This window comes from Arachis hypogaea, chromosome 18 (assembly GCF_003086295.3).
Source record: "Arachis hypogaea cultivar Tifrunner chromosome 18, arahy.Tifrunner.gnm2.J5K5, whole genome shotgun sequence".
NCBI classification, from domain to species: domain Eukaryota; kingdom Viridiplantae; phylum Streptophyta; class Magnoliopsida; order Fabales; family Fabaceae; genus Arachis; species Arachis hypogaea.
Genome location: NC_092053.1, coordinates 3,822,288 through 3,846,647, shown reverse-complemented (window position 1 = coordinate 3,846,647; position 24,360 = coordinate 3,822,288). Strand labels below are relative to the sequence as shown.

Below are 24,360 nucleotides of genomic sequence, written 5' to 3'. Positions count from 1 at the left end.
ATATTGTTCTCCTACAGATTAATTATTAGCTGGGATTGTGTTTCGGCCGTGAATGAACATGCTGCGAACTCCTGGTTGCAACAATAATAATAAATAATAATTAATGATCTAGACACCGCAATTGAAACTAATTATTGGCGCTGCTGGTTGGAAGCAAGTAAGCAACATCCATCAACACCAAAAATATTTGATAATAAAAAATAATTAAAATAAAATAAAATATTTATTAATTATTATAATAATTAATAAATATTAAATAAAATAAATTATGACTTTTTTTTATCTTCTCAATATTATTGTATTTATACATTTTCTTTAGTTAGATCTATCTCAAGAAATGAAATAACACAAGAGAATTAATTTTTGGTTACTTACGATATCTCCAAATTTAATTGGTAGTCAAAAATTAATTTATGACAGATTTTAATTTTATTTAAAGATTTATCATTAACTAATAAATTGTTACGTATACACAAAATAAAATTAAAATTCTCGACACTTATTTAATCAGACGAGTGAAATGACCACTCGACTAACCCAAACTGACTACTTAATAGAGCTACTTGTAGTTGTTGTATGGGAACCAATTAGCTAGCTAGCTTGGTTGAAAGCAAGCAAGAAGCTAAGCTTGCATGGTGGGGGACCTACTTTAAAGACAGAGCGGCGAGCGCATCCATATTACTTGATTTCATGTACCAACCTACCTCGCTACTCATCATCCTAATTTTAGTTCCTTACAGCTTAGTGGCAGATGTCATACATTAATTAATTAATTAATTAATTAATAATACATTCTCCTACCTGCCACCATCTGTATGCTTGTCTCCGCGTAATTGTTCTACTTTCTCCTTCCAAAGATACATGCATGTCACTTTTGGAGGCAAAATTCACATATATTAAAAAATCATTAAAAACTTCAAAAATATTTTAAGTGTACTGTTTGGATAATAGATTTATCTTATATTTTCTTGTCTTAAATTAAATATTTGATGCATATATTAGATGTATGATAAATGTATAAGTGGAATAAAACTGTCAAAATATTTTTAATTTGAACTAATCAAAGGACTTATTATTTATTAGATGAAGAAAAAGTTAAAAGTTATTTATTTTGTTTTTCTTTTTTGCAAAAGAAGCTCTCTCAGAACTCCGATTGATGTAATAAAGATTTCGTGAAGGTTTAGTAAAAAAAATTAACTAATAAAATAATTTTAACAATAATTAATAAATACTAAATAAAATAAATTCTGATATTTTTTTGTCCTTTTAGTATTACTATAAACATTTTATCGTTTTTTATAGAATACAAACTTCTTATTTCATATTTAATTATAATTACTTATTTATCTTTTTTGTCTTTTCACTTTTTTTAAGTATTTTTGTAGTGACCAATTGGTGATGAGAAGGAAGATATACTTTCTCTATGTTCTAAGAACTTTTCTTAAGGTAAATATATTAGGAAACAGAAAGAGAAAAAAAATGAAGAGCGTGAATTATTGGAATCTATGAATAATGCGAGTAGGAGGATAGGAGCTCCAACATGAACATAAATATAATTTAGTGTAAAGTTGAATAGTATATGGGTCGTATCCAATATGACATAATAGTTCCACTTTGGGACCCTATTGAATTAGGTCATCAAATACTCCACACCGTTCATGGTGGTGCACATGCATATTATTATTCTTTTTACCTACTAACCCTCCTTCTCAAAATTCCTTCTCAATATTGTATGGCTCTACCTTTCAAATGATAGTGGAGAATCTTCTCATTGAACAAGAAAATGAGCAATGTTGCTCCCACCCAACAAATTAACTAGTAAGCAATAAAAATTAAAAAAAAAAGAAAAAAAAAAGTAAGCAGCAAGCACTAGTGTCAGTATATATATCATTTAACTTAAAATTAAAACAATATTATTTTCTTAAAGTAATAATGAATAAATAAACCAACTAGGTTGAAGAGTAGGTGCAGATAAAACTATCCATACTCATTACTCAGGAATATTTCTTCTTATATATATATAGTGGATAGGCATGTGCCATGTCAATGACGTGTTTATAATCTTTACATTAAGATCCAAATATTCAATTGATGTGTCTTTTTCGAAAAGAAAACTTTTATGCTCTCTTCAAAGCGATGACATCATTTACCTTTTTCTTTTCCCTTTGGATTTAATTTGTTTGCTAAACTTAACATGTAATATCAATCAATCTAATCTTATTAAGACATATACTTTAAGTTTTAGTTTAGTGACATGCACGTATATGTATGAGTATGGTTGTAATTATCACCTTAAATGCCTTCTATCATTAAATCATATTCTGATATCAAACAAGATAGTCGCCACATTATTATTCATCCAACCACCAACATATATTCCTAATAATATGTCTTTTTTCTGTAGAAAAAAAAAGAAACACCACTACATTATATTATTAAATTCTTTACCTTATATTAGTGTATTGTAATAAATAGATACTAACATATATATTAATAATATATCATTTTAATGATTAAATTTGTATATTAATGAATATAAGATTGGTCTCTAAATGATAGACACCTTACTTTTTTTTTTATGAACCAGATCTCTTTTCATTTCAAGCCATTATATATAATAGAACAAAAATAATATGATATTATATTATTGTAGGTTTCTGCTAATATACAATTATGGGTATTACTATCTGAATAATTATCTGCAAAAAAAAAAAAATTTAGAAAAAGAACCTGTATATAATAACCTTTGAATAGTAACACTACAACAAAATAGAGCATTTATAATAAAAATTTTGTTTCAAATTTTAAACAGGAGCAGTAATATATATATCCAGCATAGTAGTAACCCTAGCTGGGATCAAATTAAAGCTATCTTGAAAATGAAATTATTAGCCGTAACGTGTAGATAACCGTTAGTTGGAATGCACAGTAGTGATAAAAGAACAAAACCATAAGTGCAATACGCGTAGGCTTGCTCTTCACACTTCATACTTCATAGTTCATACCTCATAACTCAGGTGGATTATTTTTCCTTTCACAAGTTGACCAGATTATTCTTTGTCTAACAAATTTCAATATGTTATAATAATATTTTTATATAAAATACACATCGAAATAAATAGAACAATACATACTGACTGAATTCTGGGATATACATAATATTTTTATTTTTTATACAAATATATAATTGTTCACTATATTATATACAATATACTGTTAAAGGAAGCTTTGCTTTCCAGCACCTAAAAAGAAACAAAAAAAATGTTTGACTATCACCATTCACATTCATTGTTGCCAATTTTATTTCGTACATAATATATCATATAATGGCTTTTAAATAAAAGCAAATTACAGTTCTTTTGCATATTTCTAAATTATAAAAGTTATTAAATAATAATTTTATAAAAATTAATTATTAATTTTATATAAAAATAACGACATACAAGACTCATAGTAAAAAATTAGTTTAATTCATTCATATTGAGGTGTAAAAGATATGAAATCATTAATTGGCCAATAACTTTTATATTTTGTAACCATTAATTGGCCATTAATAATATTTTTAATGGTGTGAGATTACATCTAATAGTGAGAGATTATTCACTTTTCTTTTAATGATTAAGTACTAGCCACAAAACACAAAAATTACTTGTCTCAAGATTTTTTCATTTTTAAATTATAAAAATTATTAAATAATAATTTTATAAAATTTAATTATTAATTTTATATAAAAATAACGACATACAAGACTCATAGTAAAAAATTAGTTTCATTCACATTGAGGTGCAAAAGATATAAAATCCCATGATGAAAAGGACCTCTCTCCTTCCACGTGGCTTCCTCTAATTGGCTACACACAATATATCTTTTGCAATTCACGTACACCGCGTATAAACCCAGAAATATATATTGAAATTAAACCCCAGCTAAAAAAAAACACCACATCTCTCTCTCTCTCTCTCTCTCTCTCTCTCTCTTACACACACAGCCTGTGACACTTTTTCCGGAGTCATCTAAACTCTCGATTCTGTTTGTGTTTGTGCTTGTGTTTGGGGTCTCTTGCGAAAAAGGGAACCAAAAAAAAAAAAAAAAAAGAAGAATGGGTTGCTTGCGTTGCATAGGAAAACCACGAAAAAGATTAGTCAGCAATGTATATAGCAATAATAGCCCCAAACACAGCAACAATAATAAAAATAATGCCTTTGAGGGTAAATATTTTTACTATTTCATTGTTTCTAATCAAATCACATGCATTTTGCTAAAATAAAATATACTTTCAGGTTTCATATGATCCTGTTCAATCTCACCTCCCATTTGTGTCCTAATTCATAAAGTCATGTTTTTGTTCCTCTCTCAGACATGTTTCCAGGAAAATTTTTCCAATTTTGTGGCAGTGGCATATGCGAAGACGATGGTACTTGTCAATTTGATTGTGTTGTGTTTGTTTGTGTCTGGAAATTGTGTAGGATGGTGAATTTTGAACATGGATGCGTTAGATATTTCTAAAGGCTTAAACTTTTTCATATTCCTTTTCTTTTTGTCTGTTTCTTCTTTTGTTTGCATGGATGAAATGGAATGGTCCAATCCATAATCCGAATAGGGGCTTTGTCCTTTTGTGTTGATAACAATCGTTTTCTTCTCTCTTATTATGTTTGCTTTGGTTTGATTGTTGTGCAGAGAGGAATAAGGGCAGAGTTGGTTTGAATGTGAAAGCGAATGTTAAAAGAGAAGGCAATTCCAATGATGATGAAAATCAACTTTCTTTGGACGTGAAGAAGTTGAATTTGAGAGATAACAATGGAAACCCCAGCAACGTCAACAAAGCGATGACCTTTACTTTTGATGAGCTTGCAGCTGCAACAGGGAATTTCAGGCCTGATTGTTTTCTTGGTGAAGGAGGGTTTGGCAAGGTTTACAAGGGCCACTTGGAGAGCATAAACCAGGTTTGTCAAGAAACAAAAAAGTACCTCAAATAAATTAAAAAGAAATTAATGTTGATGCATCATTCTAGTTCAGCTATTGTCATGTGTTGAGGTTGAGGTTTGTTTGTTATTGATGTAGGTTGTAGCTATAAAGCAACTTGACCCTCATGGCCTTCAAGGAATTAGGGAATTTGTTATAGAAGTTTTGACTTTGAGTTTGGTAGATCATCCTAATCTTGTCAAGTCGATTGGGTTTTGCGCCGAGGGAGATCAGAGGCTATTGGTTTATGAGTACATGCCATTGGGATCTTTGGAGCACCATTTACATGGTACATACTCACATCCTAATAACTTTGATTCATTTGGAGTAGAATAATGTGATGCTTGTCTTAATTTTTTTGTGTTGCTTGCTCCCTTAGATCTTCCACCGGGAAAAAGACCGATAAGTTGGAATACAAGGATGAAAATCGCGGCCGGTGCAGCGAAGGGGTTGGAGTATTTGCATGATAAAATGAAGCCTCCTGTCATTTACCGTGATCTGAAATGCTCTAACATTTTGCTAGATGAGAAATATCATGCCAAATTGTCTGATTTCGGCTTAGCGAAAGTAGGCCCGAGTGGTGATAAGTCTCATGTTTCGACGAGGGTTATGGGCACATATGGTTATTGTGCTCCAGATTATGCAATGACGGGTCAGTTGACATTCAAGTCTGATATTTACAGCTTTGGTGTTGTTCTTTTGGAGCTCATCACAGGAAGGAAAGTCATTGACCATAGAAGACCTGAAAAGGAAGAAAATCTAGTTGCATGGGTATGTCAATGCTCTTTTACCTATTAACCTTACTATTTTAAGCTGCATCTGTTTGTTGATTTTATATCCCATCTTTTATAGTGATTGTCCTTGTTAAAAATTTGTCTAGCTGAGTTTCATGCCAAAATTCCCTTCAACAAACACAAAGGAAACTCCAATTAGAAACTAATGAAAAATCTTATATCTCACTAATGCTCAAAATTGTAATGTTGTTTCACAAAGTTGGTTCAGATGTTATGCTCATAGTCTTGATTAACTCAAGCTTTCAGTCTCATTATGCCTGTTTAATATTGAGTGGTAAGTGTTCTGGTACAGAATCCTGCAAGGACTAAATAGCACTTGATATAATCCCCAACATTTTCTTTTGAGCTCCTTTGTCAGCATTGATCTTTATGTGTTGTTTCAATCAGTGAATTGATGATAATGAAGAGAAAAAATTCAACTTTGAAAAGTTGCTGGTTTATTGGCAAATAAATGAGCTAACTAAGCTGTCAAAAAACATTGGGTAAAGTATATTTTTTGTCCCTGAAGTTTGACAAAAGTTTCAAAAATACCCCTAAGTTTTATTTTGTTTCAATTTTGTCCTAAAAGTTTTCGATTTGCATCAAATATACCCCGAACGGCTAATTTTTCAAAAAATTTAAGACCAATTCAACAACAATTTCATAAGAACAACTCTCAACACAAGCAAATCAAGCATAGTTTTCATGCATTATTGTTAGATTGGTCTTAATTTTTTTGAAAATTTAGCCGTTAAGGGTATATTTGATGCAAATCGAAAACTTCTAGGACAAAATTAAAACAAAATAAAACTTAAGGGTATTTTTAAAATTTTTGCTAAACTTCAGGGACAAAAAATATACTTTACCCAAAAACATTTTTTTTTTCCATCCTAAAACATTACCTTACAAGCCATATATTTGTTCTGCAGGCAAGGCCTTTATTCAAAGACCGGAAAAGATTCTCAGAGATGGTTGATCCATTGCTTGAAGGTAAATATCCAGTGAGAGGCCTGTACCAAGCTCTTGCCATTGCCGCGATGTGTCTACAAGAGCAGCCTAATATGCGGCCTAACACGGCCGATGTGGTTACAGCTCTAGACTTCCTTGCTTCGCAGAAATACGATCCTTACACTCATCCAGTCTCAAAAAGTCCATCTCCAAATCGAAAAATGGATGACCAATGGTCTGTCCCAAGCACCGGTTCTGAGACAGAAAGGAGTGATGACCCCGAATGTTCTGTTAGAAATGGTTCTGAGATATGAAGTTCTGGAGGTTAGCAAAATGGAGCTCATTTTTCTGAACACAAAACCATGCTGTGACGTGCCTGGTTATCAATTTTGTTTTATAGGAAAGATAACGGGTGGTGCATCTTCAAAACTCTTAAGCCTTTGTTTCTATCCTTTTAGTCCCTCCTCCTTCACCATCTCGGTGTAAATGTGAGCTCTGTTTCTCTTAATGCAAATGGTTGCTTTATCCTTTGCAACAGTAAATGACCTTATGATCTTCATCTTTGTTAAACATCTGCTACCACCTTCAGACTCCAGTGCATGTGTTTGCAGTTTGAACAGAATGTTTTCTGTGTTCTTCCAAACTCAAATTTCCATGCCGATGTTCTGCTCCACAGAGTGCCAAGATGGAAATTAAATTCACTATTCAAGTGGAAAACTGAATATGAATAATTGAATATGTTATATGAATAATGAGTTCCCATCTTTTTATAGTGCATATTTATTTTCCAAATCTATAAAGTAATATATTATGTTAAAGATCAATGTATATAATATGATCACCAAAACAAAGGAAAGTTTATTTCAGTTATTGCGTATGAGTCGGTTTCTTTTGTTAGAAAAATAATAATCCTTGAATTTATGACTCTGTCTGTACAACGTGATTTTACCATAAATAATTTGACAAAATAACGTTTATTTTAGGAGCATGAAAAGTCGTCAATAAAATTCAAAATACGAAGAGTATGGTAGTTGGAAGTGAGTCGAGCTGAGTTTAATTTAAGTTTAAATTCAGCTCACGAAAATTGAGCTTAGTTCATTACTCGACTTATTAATAATTGAGTATATTTATAAAGTTCAAGTTCGTCTCACCAAAAACTCACGAACTCAAATATCATGAACATAATTTATAATTCTATATAAATAAAAACCTTATCAATTATAATTTATATCCTTTGTCATAATTATATATATGTATATTTATATCGTTTGATTCATGTAGCCGACTCTACTTAGTGGGATAATGCTTTGTTGTTGTTGTTGTATATGTGTATAATATACAAGATATGAGTTCAAATTTATGCTCAAGCGTAGCTTACAAACTCATGAGCTTTGATTATCGAACAATTAACAAGTCAAATTAGCTGATTTATGAGTTGACTTAACTCACTTTCGTCCTTAAAGACGAATAATATCTAAAATTGCTCAAGATTTGATACAATTTGGTGGCAACAAAAAATAACTACCTTTATATGTATATAAAAAAAATGAACTATGGATTGATGGCAAGTGAAAACTGTAATATTCAGTGTCCTTGATCACTTTGAGGAAGAAAACTCTAATATTCACTTGAAGACAAACTACAATACATTTCAAGACAAACTACACAACTGATGTATCCTTGGATAGTTTACATAGACCAAAAAGATGAAAAGAACAAAAAAGAAGCATCTCAAATTGGTAATATCATTGGAAGCTCAATTTCCACCTTTAGGAGGACTCGTTTAATTTATTCATCATTCCTTGTGTATCTTGAAACATATTTAGGATCAAAAATGGTAAAAACATATGATTGGAACAATATATGTACCCTGTCACATTCTACTGCATCTCAATAACTTCACCTTCCCGGCAATTTGCCACCCATATGTACAGAGTTGAGGGATTACGCGATGGTAGAACTTTACAACAATCTTTCCTTGGTGACTGCAAATCATAACAAGTATGTGTGGTTTATCAACAAAAATAATAAAAATAAAATCCATTTCAAAGATGTGAATACCTTTTTCCATCTTAGAGGATCAGGAGATTTTGTAACTACAATGGAAGTGATTATTTCTGGGGAAGGCATTCTCCATCGGCAGTAAGGAGGTTTAGCAGCGGTATCAAGATTATAAACACCAATAACTCGTTTCCTTGATGAATCAAAGTAAGTTCTAGACATATAGTAAACAAATGGCTTTTGACATGGATGTTTGAAAACAGGCCTTGTGTTGAATGCATATGCAGTGTAGTCAGCTCTCTTATACCAATTTAGAAAGGTTCTTGAAGGCATTTCAAGCTCTCTAGGTGGCAACATTCCCCTTATTATCTGAACCACATAGCCCCAAGAAACTGAGATTGACCAATATCTGGTCTTGTCATAGCAGATTGATTGTTGCATTATGCTGGCTGAATCCTCACGCACAGATTCCATTAGGTGTCTCATTGCTTCTGCTCTGCTCATCCTTGGGAATATTGGTTCCACCACATCAAGGTGGTGAATTGAAATTAGTGGCGCCACTGGGTGAGCCCCTAATAGACCTAATAGGTTTCCATACACATCATACTGCACAACCAACACATCATAATCATGACTGTTAGAAACAAGAGATTAGACCGGAGAAAGAATTTGTGTATTATTGAGTGTATTATTGAGTGTATTTTAGTTGTCTATTTAAGTTGTCTGAAATGATACAATATAAAAGGATATTTATAAGTACTAAGAGAGTCGTAATAATAAAGACGTAATCTCCTATAATAAATATTCAGATATGCTAAATAATCATAATTATATTCTAACAATGATTAAATATAATCAATTAGTTATTAGATAATCAAACTTTTACAAACCTGGTGGAAGCCAAATTCCTTAGTGAGAGGGACACCAAGCTCAGCCATGCAAGCATGAATCCTATCATCGCTTCCATACAAAGCAGGGTAGCGTTGAATGCAACGATCTTGAATCTTAGCGAGCTCCACCGCCAAAGGGTAGCTTATAGCAAAGCCACCACCGCCGTAAGCCATGGCATATGAGAAATGCATGTTCTGAATATGGCTCTCGGAAGTGCTGCCAACGTAATAGAAGTGTCGATGATCATACTTCTGAAGCATCCTAACAACGTTGTCAACTATGAAAACCGTGTCATCGTCACCCATCACGAACCACCTCACGTCCTTCATCCCAAGCTTCAGTGTCTCCGTAACCACCCTCGATATCCTCAACGCAGATCTCTGTCCCTGGTTGTTCGTGTACTTGAAATTCGACGTGTCCGACGATATTCTAATCTCTGGTAACCCTTCGTCTTTTGTTGTTGTTACTTTCTGATCCAACCAAACAACGCCTCTGGTTTCTTTTGGTCTCCACCATACCTTGATGTATTCTTTTCTTTGTTCCCACAAGTTTGATGATGCGGCGATCCCGAAAACAATGTGTTTTAATTCTGTTTCGGTTGTTTGTGCCGTTTGTTCTGGGGTTAACCGAACCACCACGGGGTAGTTATTTTCCACTTCTTCTTCTTCTTCGGACGATGTAATCGCTTCTTCTTCGTCTTCTTCATCTTCTGTTTTATCGTCATTCGAAGCTTTTTGTTGTGTTGTTGTTTCTTTATTCTCATTGTCATTGCTTGCTGCTGCTTCTTCTTCGGTTGATGTGGTCATGGATGTGTTGTTGTCGGTACTAATTTGGAGGATTTGTTGTTCTGCAGTGTCGTCGAGTCTGGTGGTGGTGATGGGAGGGCAATCCTGTTGGTCATTGTTGTTGAATAGGAGAAGGTTGGAAGAATATAGAATGTAGAGTAAGATGGTGGTTAGGATCAACCAAGGGGTGATGCTGCTTTTTGATCCATTATTGCGTTGATTAGAATAAGGGTGCATTTGATTTGTTTTTATTAATTATTACTTTATTTTCAAGGTTCGATTTTCTTTTCTTTGAGGTTGTTTCTTATTTACAAAGATGATGTATGTGTGAGAAGAAACTTGGAAGCTCAGGATAGTTCGGATCACACAAAAATGAAAATTAGGAAATTGTTTTAATATTTTTATTTTTCTTTAATTTGTCTTCTTCTTTCTTTTTGTGTTTTGTTGTTTGTGATTATGATGAGTGAAGTTTGTTATGGCTAGAAGGCGAAGTTGAATGCGGTTATAATGGGAAGCTAGGTTGAAATTTTGCACCATAGTGATGAGTAACCATACTCCAATTTTCTTTATTTGGATTATTTTGACCTTATTCGTTTAATTGTTTGGAAGACTAATTTCAAACTTTAAGGTTTCGATCTTAATTAGAATTCATTTCATAATATTTGTCTCCACGTTTCGTCAAAAGAATTACTACCAAAATATATGGTTTTTTCCTACATTACGTTTTTTTTAGTCAGGTCCTAAATTTATAGGTTAACTTTAATTTAGTTTTTTAATTTTGTAAACTTAACTCGCATGAGTTTTCAAGACAATATTGGGCACCCAAATATTAATAGAATGCAAATATAGATAGTCAAATTTTATGCTGAAATCTATAAAATAATATAGTTTTAGTTTTAACACTCAAATAGTCTAAAAATAATATTGGATCACTTGTTTTAAAAGGAAAAAAATTAATAAATACTATGATGTTGTTTTTAAGTTATTTGAGTGTTAAAACAACAAATGTCGTCGTTTTATAAAATCTAATGTTACATCCAATTGTTCACGTCAACATTCCGTTAATATCTGTACATAAAAAATTATTTCAAAGATTAACATGAAAATTCTATAAATTTTGGAGACTAAATAGAGATAATTAAAATTTCAAAAAATAAATTAAAGTTTACATGCAAGAATCAAAGCCTAATTTTTTTGGTTATGGAAGAGGGGCAGGTGTTGTGCCGGGTTATGGAATGTGGGGGTGCTACACCGAATTGTGGGAATGAAGAAATCGGACCCTTCGAGTTCTTTGTTTTGAAAAATTTTTAAGCAAATCGGAGGGTCCATTTTGCTTGTATACAAAATTCACATGGGAGAAATCGGACGGTGCGATATGTCTTCATCAAAACGGAAGGTCCGTTTTCTTTGTTGGTTTTTTTTATTTTTATTTCGTTATACTAGTCGCTGGGTCCGATTTCTACTTGAGAGGAATTTTTTTTTTAATTTACAGGAAATCGGAGGGTCCGATTACTGTGTTCCTGACACCACAGCCCGGTAAAGCTCTCCTCCTCTTCATATCTGCGTCCTACACTAACGATGCCTCCATAATAAAATTAATTAATTTGCGAGAATCAAATAGAGTATTATTTTCTTCTTTTTTTTTTTGTCGTGCCTACATTGGGTTTTTGAAAAGGGAGTTATTTTTGTTTTTGGTTAACAAAATAGCCTTTTTTTTAACTTATACCTTTTTATAATTGGGCCATTTTATAGCACAGCCGTGGCCCAAAAATATAGAGGCCTATAGAAGAACGACCATCAGAGTACTTGTTAGATCATATCATAATCCACGAGCCCTACATTCCTACACCCAGTCTCCTTCAAATCCTAGTAGACTCCAAAATTTAAATGATAATTACGGATTAGTGGTTGATTTCCCATCATATAAGAAACAAAATGTAATCAGTGTTGTAGATATCCCACTAGCATTTGCCCAACATGGATGGTCTCTTGTATTTTTGTTTTTTATGGTTGGTCACATTATGGATGTAATTGATCATGGGTGATGGACCACTACCTAAATATGGATAAGAATAACAATAATATATTAATAATAACGTGAATATCTATATTGTTCCCTGAAGATCGATAATTTGCAAGAGTACATAGAGGATGAGATGATATATGTAGTGAATGATAAGGATGTAACATAGCAACATACACAATTAACCCATGAGAACCCATGATTCCCATGCAAAATTGAGAGAAGAAGCTGGTAAAAGGTTTCGGAGTTATCTTTGTATCTAGGTATAGTCTTTGTCTACGACTCTAGGTAGCATTAGGAATAGCAATAAGTAGCAGCACATTAGCTGAGTTGAATTCTTGGTGCAAATGAAAGTGATTAACATGATATATGATCTATGATGTGGTGTGTTTGGATTACGGTTTGCAAACGGAAGTTTGTGTAAAATTATTTTGAAGAATTGATTTTGATTAAAAGTGAGTTAATATTAATGTGGTTTATATTTGGTAATTCTTATTCAAAATGAATTATAGTAAACTAAATATTGTTTGGATTACATTATTCAAAATCACTTTTAGATTAAAAAATTACAAAAAAGATATGAATTTAAATAATTATTTTATGTTATCTTATAATTTTATTTTAAATATTTAAATAAATTTTAATATTTTTTAGTACTCTCAATATTCTTTAATACTCTAATAGGATTAATAGAATCATAATACAAAGTAAAAAAAATACAATCTCGTTACGTTACCAACAGCATTTCTGCCAACTTCTGTCAAATCTGATTTATAATATTATTTAATGGAAGTATTTTTGTGGATGTGTCTACTAAAAATATTTTTTTTATGCTGGTTTCTAATGGAAGTGTGTTTATAGATGTATTTTTTAGATGTGTCTCTTTATACATATGTTTAAAATATAATAATTCATTATTGTTGGTAATAAGTTGGCAGATAGTGTATTGGTACCCTATACTAAGAGAGTATTAGAAAAAAAGTATTATAAAAAAAACAATAAACATATGAAAAATGAAGGACATAATTGGTACATAGAACATAAAGTTCAATACAACGTGAAAATGTGAACGGAAAAGCTAGAATTTTTAGCTTTTGATAAACGTGGGTTGAAGACAAAAATCACTTGTTTACAGCATAAAAATATTGCCAAACATAAGATAAAACGTTCAAGGAAATCAAACGAGCTCATCTCTTCTCCCATGCAAATCCAAACACACCCATGATTTTTGTCCAAAAAGCACTTCACATGGTTATGGGCCCTTATGGCTTGGCTTCCATCTATGGTCATCCTCTCACAATACATCGCCATCTCTTTGAATTTCTTTCCAATATGCTTCTCATCATAATGCTTCTATGATCTATTTTGATCTCTCTATGATGAGGTTTAGTTTCATCTTCATTCACAATATACCTTAGTATTCCCTATATATATGGCCTTCAGATATTTTCATTGTTATAGCTTTTGCCTATTTCTAGTAGTGATTGCTATAATGTCTTATAAATGGTGTCTAATTTTTAAAAAATAGGTAACTAGTTAATATTTAATAAATTTTAAATATTTGATTTTTTATTTAAAAAATGATTTAGACAATTTAAACACTAAAGTAAAAAGCATTATAAAATTTATTATTTTAATATAAAAAATAAATATACCGTAAAATTTATTGTTTTAAGCCAATATAAAAAAAGACAGCACAATATATAAATAAAATAAAAGAAGACACAGCATTGAGAATGTAGAATTATTCGGCCCCATTTGCAAATAATAATCTGAAACAAGAAATTAAAGATGCAATTAGGGGAACGTCAAACTCAAGAATTGCATATCTCTTAATGAAAATAAAATTAAAATTAAATTGTAGGCCTAATCCCTACAACATTGACGACAATATGTGGCTGTGGTCATTATTCATGCATCAATCAAACATGGTTGTCACGTGCACACTTTCCGTGCTTGTCTTTGTGGCCATGCTTTATTTTTCTCTTTCTGTTATCTATCTCCAATCTCCATTTGCTTTTAGGTGTGGATGCAATAGTAGTGGGGGTTAATTTTCCAACCTCAAATAGTTCAATTCTTTGGTAGATAAGTAGATATATATATATATATATATATATATATATATATATATATATATTAATGCGAAATATATAATATCTGTTCCCAAAAACCATAGTATATAGTAGATACTAATACTAGTACTACTATATATGTGTATATTGCACACTCAATCTAAGGTTATTGTCTCTTTCTACTTCTGTCTTTGCGCCATATATATATATATGAATAATTCTAGTAATCCAGACACAAAAGTCATTACCCTCATAACCACCGGTCGGTAGAGCATGCAACAAGATCAACGTGCCCATTGAAGAAGATTATAACAACACCTCTCTCTATGTATGTATTCTCTGAGCTTTTCATACTTAACCAAAGTGCCAACCCTACTCCAGACTGTCATTGACAAGAAATGATTTGAAGGTGAAAAAAAAAAGGATATTATAGAAGATGGGAGAAAGGAGGCTTATTAGGCTACTTTAGGGATATATATCATTGAAAAAGTTTATGAAATGAAGATCTTATTAGTGTCCTAATCATTCCAAGACATGAGAGTGAGGAATGGTTTTGGGGACAATTGAAGGATCCATGTAATGAGATGAGAAGCCAACCTTCTTTTTTGATAATGATAATTGTAATTATTCTTCCCCTTCTTCCTCTTTATTTCTTCTCTTGTCGTTAAAATTAAACCTCACTTCTATAATAGTATAATACCAACTTTTATAACATTTCATCATGTGTCTTTGCTTCTTATGAATACTAGTGACGCAGAACTATCTAATTGATCAGCACAATAATTCTTCCTGATCCATCAGAACATCACAACTCAGAGTATTCAGGTATTGTTTTTTCTTGTATTGTCGTCTTGCATTGCTTTAAACTACTGTGATCACATTTTCAATTACATATATGAAGTTCAATCCTGTCATTTAAAACTTAACTATATAGGAGATTTTAAGAATTTGGAGGTTACTTACTTGCAATTATCTGACCATTCTTGTCCATGCTTGGCTTTGTGTGTCAGGAACATTCTTGATCACATATTAATTTCTTGTTGCTATTTCATTTGGATTAATTTCTTGACAGCTTGCAGATATGTGTTGCTTTTTGCCATAATTAACACACAGTTAAATATTAAAGCCATGTCTCCCTAAGGTCCCCAACTAGAACTCTTGTCCACCCCCATCCAATAATTTGAACTCATCTCAAAATCTGATGACAAAACTATCCCTGAAAAATGTGAGGCAGTCAGAGAAGCTCCTTTGCATTGATCCAACCACATAGGCATAGGACTTGAACACAAATATTGAAATGACGAAACAAACCCTAGACAGATCAGTGTGGCATTCGCTGTACAAGTCCCAATCTTCATTTGTTTCACGTAACACCATCACTCTCGAAAGTCCCCATTACAATTACTAACTAAAATCTAATATACCCCACTAGCTGTGCCCCCCCCCCCCCTCCCCCTTCTTCTCTCTCTCTCTCTCTCTTTCTCTTCTCCCCTAATATCAGTATTCAATTCACATATATGATGATACGTATATAGTCGGGTAAACTTATGTTAATATTTATTCATTGAACTTGTTTAAAAAAGCTTAGCATAAAGTTGTGACTTACTATTACTAATAAAGCTTGTACTGTAAATACTCTACAAAGTGCAATTGAGAGAGAGAGAGAGAGAGAGAAGGAGGTGGCGATGGAGCAGTCAGCAGGGAAATCACCGAAGAAATCACCACTCAAACCGTTTCCCAGAGATCCACGTGGCTCCCTCGAAGTCTTTAACCCTGCCTCCTCCTACTCCACCGCATCCGCAGCGGGCAATCCTACCGGCTCGCCGGCGGCGGCGCGTCCTCAGCCTATATGGAAAACCTGGGCGGCAGAGCAGCAGCTGCCACGCAGTAACTCCTTGGAGGAGCTGACCACCACTGCCGCCACGTCCACAACAACCACTGCCACCTCCTGGATGGCACTTAAGGAACCCATTCCGCTGGCGAGTTCGGAGTCTGGTGCGGCGGCGCAGAGAGCTGCAGAGTGGGGATTAGTACTGAAAACGGACACGGAGACCGGGAAGCCTCAGGGAGTGGCGGTTCGAAACTCCGACGGCGGCGGTTCCTCCCGGAGGAACTCGAAAAACTCAGCTCGCACCTCCGGCGACTCCTCGGAGGAAGCGGAATCGCGCGGGATCCCGAGAGTATCGGAGGACCTGAAGAACGCCCTTTCGGCGTTTCAACAAACTTTCGTGGTTTCTGATGCTACCAAAGCCGATTACCCGATCCTTTACGCCAGTGCCGGGTTCTTCAAGATGACTGGTTACACCTCCAAGGAGGTGATAGGTAGAAACTGGTATGTATCTAGTAACAACCATAACTGTAAAATGATAACAGAATTAGTAGAAAACGGTTATAACGATTTTTATGTTAAATGGCGGGGTGGGGTCCAGTCGGTTTTTACAGGGTGCGGAAACGGATCCGGATGACGTGGCAAGCATAAGGGAAGCATTGGAAGCTGGGAAGAGTTACTGTGGAAGGTTGCTGAATTACAAGAAGGATGGGACGCCCTTCTGGAACCTTCTTACTATTTCACCCATCAAGGACGAGGATGGCAAAGTCATCAAATTCATAGGGTAAAGATAGTTTCCTTTTTTACCACTTTTTGAGTTTTGTCTTTGAAGTTAGTTTTTTATTCATTTTATTGTTGACTTCTTTGTCATTGTTTTAATTAGAGGGCTGGTTGGGGACCAAATTGTGGCTGCATGGATTTTGATAATAATTTGATAATGACCATACTATGTATCATTTTCTTCCCATTTAGAAACTGCCAAGTGCTACGAGGGCTATGTTTACTTGTTTAGCTGTTTTTGTTAAATTATAGATTCCTTTTGACATTTATAACATTTATTGATTCCTTTTGTAATTAAATGTGGAATGTTTGAAAATTTTGATAAATAAAAATAAGAACTGACTTCGCATATATAGGGCCTGACTAAACATTTAAGTAAAAATCCAAGGGGGGAATCATTATTAATTATAAAACAAAGCAGTGGTTTAAACTTAAAAACCCATTAACAAATAACATCATTGAGGATCTATGTTTTTAAGATGAATGTGATTTGTGAGTTATTTTCATGTGTTGGGCCAAATGGACCACGTTTTTTATTTGTGAGACTTGTTAATTGTTATCGTACACAAGTGCCTAAAGATTCGAACCTTAACATTGATTGCCTGTGGGGCTTGACGGAATACAAGGGAGCCAGTAGCAGCCAGCCACGGGTCCTTAATCCTTATACATTATAGCTTTAAAATATTCTTAAAAATTTTCTTAATGATAATAGTTCTTGAAAAAGTATAAGTAAACAACAATATTGAACAACAATGTGAATAATAAGATTAAAAGAGTAAATTAATTCTAAATTTAATTAGTGGCATTAAATTAGGATGTAGTGTCTTTTAGTTGAAATTGACCAATTTCAAAATTTATTGTTCATATTGTTCAAATATATTATTGGTTACCTAGCATTATTATTTAGGAAGTAAAATAATTTATTAGGAATATAGATTATTTATTTATTTATTTCCCATTTGTGTTAGAATGCAAGTGGAGGTTAGCAAGCACACGGAGGGGGCCAAGGAGAAGGCGTTACGTCCCAATGGCTTGCCTGAATCATTGATTCGATATGATGGTACTGAGAACAGCTCTCTGCATTTCAGATTCAGATCAATATATCACTTATCCACTTTATATTCTTTGATCAGAATGAATAATCAACAATAAGTCTCTCATTGCTTGAAACTTAGTCAAATATGTATGTGATCACAATAAAGTTGGTTAAATAATAAAAGAGGGAATATAAGGAGCCAATCGAGTATCTATACAATGTGTATAATGGGGGTATAGGGATGTTCGATTCAATAGGATATCAGATGTCTATTATCTTTAGTACCCGAATGGTTATTTTGGATAGTATGTATGTATTGTGTTTGAGAAATTAGTAATATTTTATTCTAGATGTTCATTTTTTAACTCATAAGCTAAATAAATAGTCCATTATACACATTGTACAAATACTCTATTAGTTCCCTAGCTGGACTCATAACAAAAAAAGTTAACACTGCTCACTGGAGGGCGAAGAAGGTAATATCAATATATCACTCAGCATGCGAAATATATACAGAATTTGATGAGATCATCTTGTTTAGTTAATGCTTGTGCATGAAATATATAATGCAGCGGTAATGTTAGAAAAAAAAATCGAAACTTACCTTATTTAACATTTATTAATTGTTAAATTTTAGTTGTTTTTTGTTAACTCCTTTTTGTTATTAAACATTTGATGCAGCACGGCAAAAAGAGAATGCTACAACTTCAGTAACGGAGTTGGTGAGTGCCATAAAGCGTCCTCGAGCACTCAGTGAATCAACAAACCGCCGTCCCTTCATCAGAAATTCATCCGGAGTCGCTGACCGTCATCAACAAGAAGAGGCAGAGCACAAAACAGAGAAAACATCAAGGAGAAAATCTGAGAGCGTAGCTTCATCTGCTAGACGCAAATCACAAGGAGAAGGAGGACATGGATTAACTTCATTGCAGCAAATCAGTGAGGTCCCTGAAAAGAAGCAGAAAAACTCCCGTCGCCGTTCTTTCATGGGGTAGTTTATCTGTATTATGCTTATTTCATAGTTAGTTATCTTATCGTAATGCTGTTATGCATGCTTCTATACTATTTCATCAGGTTCATGAAGAAAAATCAGGCAAATGAAGAAAGCATAGATAACGAAGGTGTTGAGGAAGTGAGCTCAGAGAGTGAGGATGATGATGACAGGCCTGATAGTTTTGAATTTGAGGGCAAAGAGATCCAAAGGGAGAAGAGGAAAGGTCTTGATCTTGCCACCACACTTGAACGTATTGAGAAAAACTTTGTCATCACTGATCCTAGGCTCCCTGACAATCCCATTGTAATATTCAATTTATGTACTAATTACTGTTGTTAATTACACTACTGATGAGAATATTAACCTCCTGTTCAATTCATATAAACATGTAAGAACAAGATAAGCTTTGTAATTTTGTATTATTTTTTTTTTGTTACAGATATTTGCTTCTGACAGCTTCTTAGAGCTTACTGAATATAGTCGTGAAGAAATCTTGGGCAAAAATTGCAGGTATGTTCTAATTTTTTATTTCGCCTTCTTCGTTATTAATTAATATTTAATGATATGCTCCAAGTTAAATGTCCATACAGGCAAATGAATATTATATTGACACTTTGTTGTTTCACACATCATATATATGCCATACTTCCACAAAACTCTGCATTTTATCTTAGAATATTATAAAATTTCATTGGAGAGGTTGATTTAACGGAAATTATCTATGTCAAATTTATCTTTAACTTGGATACTCCTTGGTCATTCAGATTTCTTCAAGGACCTGAAACAGATCCAGCAACTGTGAAAAAAATTAGACAAGCCATTGACAACCAAACTGAAGTTACTGTACAACTCATTAATTATACAAAGACAGGTAAGCTAGCCTAATGTTTCTGCACAGAAAACTACTAAAATGATAGGAAATGTTAGCAGTTTTTTCCCTTGGCACTATTTAGTTCATTAAAAGGAAACAATAGTGCTGCAGTTATTATTCCTATTATTGCTATTGAAGCTTTTTCTGCTTAACTCATCAGGTAAAAAGTTCTGGAACTTGTTCCATCTGCAACCTATGCGTGACCAGAAGGTATAACTTATCATAATTGAGTGAAGAAGTTAGCTCTTCTAATATCTTGCCGCAGAAATTTTGTTTTGGATGGATAAACACTTTTTTTTACTCGTTTGAACAGGGAGAAGTACAGTATTTTATTGGTGTTCAACTCGACGGTAGCCAACATGTGGAGCCTCTTCACAACTGCATCGCAGAAAATACTGCAAAAGAAGGAGAACAACTGGTTTGGACTCCATTCAAGTGCTTCATTAATTTACCATATACTGAGTCTCAAATCATTAAACTCTGTTAACATCATTACATATTCAACTTGTGCCAAATATTGAAGTCTTCAAAGCCTAAGAATTGTGACTTCCATTAAAATTTATAATATTGATATCTATTCATTTTCGTTATAAGTATTTCCTGAATGCTGAGTATAACAAGTTCTTTTGACATCCACTTTCAGGTCAAACAAACTGCAGAAAATGTTGATGAGGCAGTAAGAGAACTTCCGGATGCTAATATGGTAATATCTACTGGCTACCCAGTTCCAATGTATTTTAAAGAGCTTTTGGCTTCAATCTGTGACATGGTCTTATTGACAATCTCCAGAAACCGGACGATTTATGGATGAATCATTCAAAAGTGGTTCAGCCAAAACCTCATAGGAAGGAAGATGCTGCTTGGAGAGCTATCAAGAAGGTATTACTTTTTTATTATATTCATTGCTTCGTTTGAAAGTTGTTGGATATACCATTTTCCTGTTGTTTATGTAACCTTGGGTTTGCAGATCCTGGACAGTGGAGAACAGATAGGCTTAAAGCACTTTAGGCCAGTTAAACCTTTGGGATCAGGAGATACTGGCAGGTTTTAATTAGTTCTTCCCTATTTCTCTTTCACATTTCCAACATAGATGAGAAACTTATAGGTGAATTTTCCTCTACCAATAGCGAACAATTCAAGAGAGCTCGATATTTTAAAAACTAATTAGAACTTCTATATATTCTTTTAAAACTCTAGACTTTTATTTATTTTTTCATATCAAGCTTATGTGGTAGTGACATTATGGTATATTACTACTGGTTTGCAGTGTGCATCTAGTGGAGCTATGTGGAACTGGTCACCATTTTGCCATGAAGGCTATGGATAAGGGTGTTATGCTCAATCGTAACAAGGTTCTCAATATGATTATGAAGCACACAATTGTTTCTTTCTTTTCTGTTATGTTTTGGGTCTATTCTGTCATATCCCACATATCTGGTTCCAGTTATCAAGATCTTTCAAGTTTCTACACTTTCTGCAGGTGCATAGAGCTTGCACAGAGAGAGAAATCCTTGACATGTTGGACCATCCTTTTCTACCTGCATTATATGCTTCCTTTCAGGTTTCATGCTCACATATCACTTTCAAATTAGAAAAACATACTAGTCCTCATTATTTTTTACTATATAATGAATTTGTCAAAATCATTGGAACTTGATTGATTTGCAGACCAAATCACATGTTTGTTTGATAACTGATTACTGCCCTGGTGGAGAACTGTTCCTGCTTCTTGATCGACAGCCAACAAAAGTTCTTAAGGAAGAGGCTGCCAGGTATAATAATATTATGCTACTACATGCACATGGCTCCTACTTTCCTCTAACTGACATTAAGTTCTCAATATTCATAGATTTTATGCTGCTGAGGTAGTGGTTGCATTGGAGTATCTTCATTGTCAAGGTAGGTTATTAGGCATTGGTATGGCCTAACAATTTTAATTATTAACCCATGAAATACAACTTGGGAAGTATAAGACTGACAAAATGTTTCTCTAAATCCGGTATGAAGTTAACAAGCTGCAATAACTGATCAAAAGATGCTGCTTTGTTATCACAACATTTTGTACTCTGGGAAGAAGTATTGCCTATAAAATTTCCTGATGTATGTCTTAAGTGAATTTGACATCCTTTATGAAAATTTGCAGGAATAATATATCGGGATTTGAAGCCAGAAAATGTGTTAATCCAGAGCAATGGACATGTGGCTCTAACAGATTTTGATTTGTCATGTTTAACATCTTGCAAGCCACAGGTATCTCTGAGATGAAACTTCATATAATGCAGCTTTTAATTATTATAAGCAATACTTATAACTCAACCACTGATAACAATTTTGTTTATGTCTGATTTATACTTGTGCAGCTGCTTCTACCAGCCACGGATGACAAGAAGAAAAAGAAGAAAAAACAACAAAAAGGTCAACAGGTTCCGGTGTTTATGGCTGAACCCATGAGAGCATCAAATTCTTTTGTTGGCACAGAAGAGTACATAGCTCCGGTTTGTTATTTCTTGACATATTCTAATGAGAATAAAATATTTTTCTCTTTTTCTATTCTGGATATTGACAGTTACACTTATGCAGGAAATTATATCTGGTTCAGGCCACACTAGTGCTGTGGATTGGTGGGCTCTTGGTAATTTTTAATTTTCATACCTAAGATTTTAGGCACAAGTTAGCATGCATAATTGGCTTTGTTATTATTGTGTTTAATCCTGTTCCAATGTCACCTTTTGTTTTGGCCTTTATTTATTTTCAATTTATCTATACACATCCCGTTTTATGCTTTGGACATTATTATAGATTAAAAAAAAGTTATCAATAGGCAATTCAAATGCTAAATAAATAAATAAAATCTTGAACTTATATATTGCATGTAAGATAATGTTAACACTTAACACGTTATGTTTAATTGACATTAACTAAGTTGCGTTATTCTTTTCAGGTGTTCTTCTATATGAAATGCTTTATGGGTATACACCATTCAGGGGAAAGACAAGGCAAAAAACATTTGCAAATATTCTACACAAGGATCTTAAATTTCCCAAAAGCAAACCAGTGAGTTTGTTCTTTTAATTACATTTGATGAAATCCTCCAATCCGATCCTTGCTAGTTTATGTCAAATTCAATAAATAATTAATAATGATGTTTTAATATGCTAAAACTACTCTTAATGCAGGTAAGTCTCCAGGGAAAGCAGCTAATTTATTGGTTGTTGCAAAGAGATCCCAAAGATAGATTGGGTTCACAAGAAGGAGCAAATGAAATTAAGCGTCATCCATTCTTTAAGTCTGTTAATTGGGCATTAGTCCGCTGCATGGTAACACATACACTAAACCTAATTAATTAATTACTATTTTGATTAGTAAAATATTTATTATTATTATGGTAATGCTATTATGTTAGAAAGACAAAAAATAATCAGTCTAAACAATATTTTATATAATATTTATTTATTATAAAGTACATTAAATAAAACAAAAAATAATAAATTTTGACTGGTTTTTTTTTTATCAATTATTTCTGTTATTATTATTATTATTATTATTATTATTATTATTATTATTATTATTATGTTGACAGACACCTCCTGAACTTGATGCTCCTCTCTCGCTGGAAAATGAAGTCAAAGTGGACCCTGAATTGGAGGATATGCAGCTAACTGTTTTCTGAAAAGGTTCCTCACTCTCTCCCTCCCACTTGTTATCCTAATGACTACCCAATTATTAATTAATAATTTTTTTATTATTATATTTTCGCATGCAGGTTAGAGGATGTAGTTAACAGTTAACTAATTATGTCGCTTTCGAGGAACACATGGTGAAACCATTTACCCGTTTTATGAGTAATGTGCATGCAGTGTCTGATGCTTTTCATCGTAATTTAAGAATGGAGATCCCGCAAACATTTTTGAAAGTTACACTCTAGTCTAGAGCAGAAACTCTTGTATGCTTTTGTTGTTATTTATCTTTTTTAGTAATACTCTAAATTGGTCCCTTTGGATAAATTAGTTTTTAGCAAAAATTTAACAAATTGATCTCTACTTAATGATTGATTTGTTAAATATTTTTATTAGAGATTAATTTATTCGATACAAATATCGTTAAGGATCAATTTGGTGTTTTTTTTTTTTTTTTTTGAGAGGAAGGAGAGAGATTTTGTGTGCTTATATTACAAGACTCTTGTATAATTTTAGAATAATATTTTCATTGGTGTAAATAGGTTATGTATGCATAATAAAAAAAAAATGCTTTTCTATTTTCCAAAAGCATTTGTTTTTAATTTTAACCATCTTTTTTTCAGTTTTTGGTTTGATATTAAACTAGTCTTGTTATGAGTTTAAATTTGATATATTGATAATACAAGAAGTTTTATATAATTATTTAATAAGGTTTATGT

At 33.0% G+C, this 24,360-nt stretch overlaps 3 protein-coding genes and 1 long non-coding RNA gene across 8 annotated transcripts; 2 read left to right on the top strand and 2 right to left on the bottom strand.

The window, feature by feature from the left end:
• The first annotated feature begins 3,925 nt into the window (after positions 1-3,925).
• On the top strand, positions 3,926-7,460 carry LOC112771710 (probable serine/threonine-protein kinase PBL7). Of its 2 annotated transcripts, none has more exons than XM_025816523.3 (5): positions 3,926-4,208; positions 4,678-4,943; positions 5,062-5,251; positions 5,342-5,733; positions 6,665-7,460. In XM_025816523.3, exons 1-5 carry the CDS (start codon positions 4,100-4,102, stop codon positions 6,995-6,997), a joined length of 1,290 nt encoding a protein of 429 aa, XP_025672308.1. In that variant the 5' UTR covers positions 3,926-4,099; the 3' UTR covers positions 6,998-7,460. The 2 variants fall into 2 exon arrangements, with proteins under 2 accessions (XP_025672308.1, XP_025672309.1); XM_025816524.3 differs by having other exon boundaries at positions 3,931-4,414.
• Positions 7,461-8,290: 830 nt separating this feature from the next.
• Positions 8,291-10,655, bottom strand: LOC112771812 (uncharacterized). The gene is made up of 3 exons (XM_025816627.3): positions 9,575-10,655; positions 8,745-9,290; positions 8,291-8,668 (listed from the first exon to the last, which is right to left on the bottom strand). The coding sequence occupies exons 1-3, from the start codon at positions 10,595-10,597 to the stop codon at positions 8,564-8,566; spliced, it is 1,674 nt and encodes a 557-aa protein (XP_025672412.2). The 5' UTR covers positions 10,598-10,655; the 3' UTR covers positions 8,291-8,563.
• Positions 10,656-13,393: 2,738 nt separating this feature from the next.
• LOC140181434 (uncharacterized) lies at positions 13,394-15,602 on the bottom strand. Its single transcript, XR_011876185.1, has 3 exons — positions 15,419-15,602; positions 14,704-14,837; positions 13,394-14,155 (listed from the first exon to the last, which is right to left on the bottom strand). It is a non-coding gene; the product is annotated as an uncharacterized lncRNA (long non-coding RNA).
• Positions 14,527-24,229, top strand: LOC112770787 (phototropin-1). 4 transcript variants are annotated; one of them, XM_072225002.1, is made up of 26 exons: positions 14,527-14,783; positions 14,865-15,075; positions 15,205-15,280; positions 16,101-16,787; positions 16,885-17,067; positions 18,032-18,123; positions 18,781-19,090; positions 19,174-19,396; positions 19,533-19,603; positions 19,858-19,964; positions 20,125-20,174; positions 20,278-20,382; positions 20,608-20,667; positions 20,754-20,843; positions 20,932-21,008; positions 21,232-21,316; positions 21,445-21,525; positions 21,633-21,736; positions 21,814-21,863; positions 22,108-22,214; positions 22,325-22,459; positions 22,545-22,596; positions 22,906-23,018; positions 23,141-23,281; positions 23,545-23,638; positions 23,728-24,229. In XM_072225002.1, the coding sequence occupies exons 4-25, from the start codon at positions 16,141-16,143 to the stop codon at positions 23,632-23,634; spliced, it is 2,973 nt and encodes a 990-aa protein (XP_072081103.1). In that variant the 5' UTR covers positions 14,527-14,783; positions 14,865-15,075; positions 15,205-15,280; positions 16,101-16,140; the 3' UTR covers positions 23,635-23,638; positions 23,728-24,229. The 4 variants fall into 4 exon arrangements, with proteins under 4 accessions (XP_072081103.1, XP_072081102.1, XP_029150880.1 ...); XM_072225001.1 differs by having other exon boundaries at positions 14,590-14,783; positions 15,528-16,787; XM_029295047.2 differs by having other exon boundaries at positions 14,600-15,075; positions 15,528-16,787.
• The last annotated feature ends 131 nt before the right edge of the window (positions 24,230-24,360 follow it).

Coding starts and splice junctions, on each gene's coding strand:
- LOC112771710 (XM_025816523.3), top strand. CDS start 4,100: ATGGGTTGCTTGCGTTGCATAGGAAAACCACGAAAAAGATTAGTCAGC. Junction 4,209..4,677: donor TAAAAATAATGCCTTTGAGG/GTAAATATTTTT, acceptor ATTGTTGTGCAG/AGAGGAATAAGGGCAGAGTT. Junction 5,252..5,341: donor TTTGGAGCACCATTTACATG/GTACATACTCAC, acceptor TTGCTCCCTTAG/ATCTTCCACCGGGAAAAAGA.
- LOC112771812 (XM_025816627.3), bottom strand. CDS start 10,597: ATGCACCCTTATTCTAATCAACGCAATAATGGATCAAAAAGCAGCATC. Junction 9,291..9,574: donor AGGAATTTGGCTTCCACCAG/GTTTGTAAAAGT, acceptor TTGGTTGTGCAG/TATGATGTGTATGGAAACCT. Junction 8,669..8,744: donor ATCCTCTAAGATGGAAAAAG/GTATTCACATCT, acceptor TATGATTTGCAG/TCACCAAGGAAAGATTGTTG.
- LOC112770787 (XM_072225002.1), top strand. CDS start 16,141: ATGGAGCAGTCAGCAGGGAAATCACCGAAGAAATCACCACTCAAACCG. Junction 20,668..20,753: donor AACTTCCGGATGCTAATATG/GTAATATCTACT, acceptor GACAATCTCCAG/AAACCGGACGATTTATGGAT. Junction 22,597..22,905: donor TGTGGATTGGTGGGCTCTTG/GTAATTTTTAAT, acceptor TATTCTTTTCAG/GTGTTCTTCTATATGAAATG.